Below are 1,687 nucleotides of genomic sequence, written 5' to 3' on the forward strand. Positions count from 1 at the left end.
CCCCCTTCCCCTCCCCCATTTCTGATGAAGGGTCTAGGCCCGAAACGTCAGCTTTCCTGCTCCTATGATGCTGCTTGGCCTGCCGTATTCATCCAGCTCTGCACCTTGTTGTCTCCCCACTTTAGTGTTCAGTTCTTGCAATAAATGATAATGTGGTATTAGCTTTTCTAAATAATTCCTGCACATGCACACTAACCTTTTGCAGACTCCCAGATCTCTCTGACAACTCGGAGTTCTGCAATCTTTCACCATTTAGACAAAGTGCTTTTTTTTTTATTCTTGCTGCCAAAATGGACAGTTTCATATCTTCCCACATTAAATACCATTTTCTTGATATTTACCCACTCAACAGTTTGCTAAGTCCTACGTCTCTGCTGACTGATGGTCCTGAGTTCCTCCCTCTCTTCCATTTCCTAGTTTACAGAGATTTCTTGCATGTTACATGTATCCTCTGTGCTGATCCACCTTGTTCTAACTCCCCCTCATTGGTTTCCTTCACCATGCACTGGGCTGGCTCGACTGCTTTACAACAAGAGAGCGACACTTTTATTCTGGAGAATTCGCTACAGTTTTAAGGACAGTGTTTCATCCGCTCTCCCAAAAAAATCTCTAATCTGGACCCTTGACTTCTTCTAGTCAAGTTTTCAATGAATACACAGTTAGATCCCACTCGCCTGCTCCATGAATTCGCTCCTCTGCTTATTGATCAGCTTCACAATCTGATCAAATGTTGGTCTATCTGTGGGCGTCAGATTCCAGCACTTTGTCATGATGTCGTACCTGTTGGAAACAGAGTTCAAAGGTCACGTGCAAGTCTGTGTTTGCTTTACACCAAGACTCTCATCCTGATGTTCATGATTTCAAGTCCCTTTTACCCTCAGGACATGAACCTAATCCATTACGCAAAAGATTTTGTATCTGAATACGTCTCACAACCTCTCGCAGTAGCTCGGTATAGAGTCTTAGTGGGTAATCCAGGTCAACACTCCAGTGAAATACTGAGTGAGTGCTGCACTGTCAGAGGCACAATCTTTCAGACGAAATGTTAAACGTAACATCATTTGTTCTCATGTGGATGTAAAACTTCCTTGGTACTTTTGGCTGTATTTTAACACCCATCTTTCACTTATAGCAGTTTCAAATAACTGAGTGCCTTTCTGGGCTGTACCAAAGGGCAGTTAAGAGCTAAACCATCAGTTATCCATTTGTTAAGCAACGCTCAAGATGGTAACAACTCATTGAATGGAATGAATGATAAACTCAGTCCTTTTCTCGCTATCCGGAAAGAAGATTGCATAATGGGAGAAGTGCCTTACAGTTCTGGAGTTGCAGAACTGGGTCTGTCCATCTGGAATCCGCTTCGTATCAGTTTGTAGAACCTGCTGTCAACAGGAATTCCTGGATAAGGACTCGAGCCTGCAGCACAAGTACATTTTCACAGTCAATATTGAGAAAGGGATGCTGGGACTGTATCTGTATTCACTGAGGGAGTGATGGGGAGTGTGTCAGCATTTACAGGGGGGTCCCTGGGGGCAGTGTGTGTGTATTTATAGAGGGTCCCTGGGGAGTGTGTCAGCATTTACAGGGGGGTCCCTGGGGAGTGTGTCAGTATTTACAGGGGGTTCCCTGGGGGGGAGTGTGTCAGTACTCACAGGGGGTCCCTGGGGAGTGTGTCAGTATTTACAGG

The 1,687-nt window shown here is 44.8% G+C and overlaps 1 protein-coding gene across 1 annotated transcript in view; it reads right to left on the reverse strand.

Moving 5' to 3' along the window:
* The window catches only part of LOC109925160 (mast/stem cell growth factor receptor Kit-like), a 74,449-nt gene that overhangs the window by 40,631 nt on the left and 32,131 nt on the right, over positions 1-1,687 (reverse strand). Inside the window, exons 18-19 of the mRNA XM_048603481.1 lie at positions 1,317-1,416; positions 675-780 (exon numbers count right to left, since the gene is read on the reverse strand). Of these exons, the coding sequence (XP_048459438.1) occupies positions 675-780; positions 1,317-1,416 (206 nt within the window). The remainder of the gene's footprint in view (positions 1-674; positions 781-1,316; positions 1,417-1,687) is intronic.

Source organism: Rhincodon typus, chromosome 12 (genome assembly GCF_021869965.1).
Source record: "Rhincodon typus isolate 14 chromosome 12, sRhiTyp1.1, whole genome shotgun sequence".
NCBI lineage: Eukaryota > Metazoa > Chordata > Chondrichthyes > Orectolobiformes > Rhincodontidae > Rhincodon > Rhincodon typus.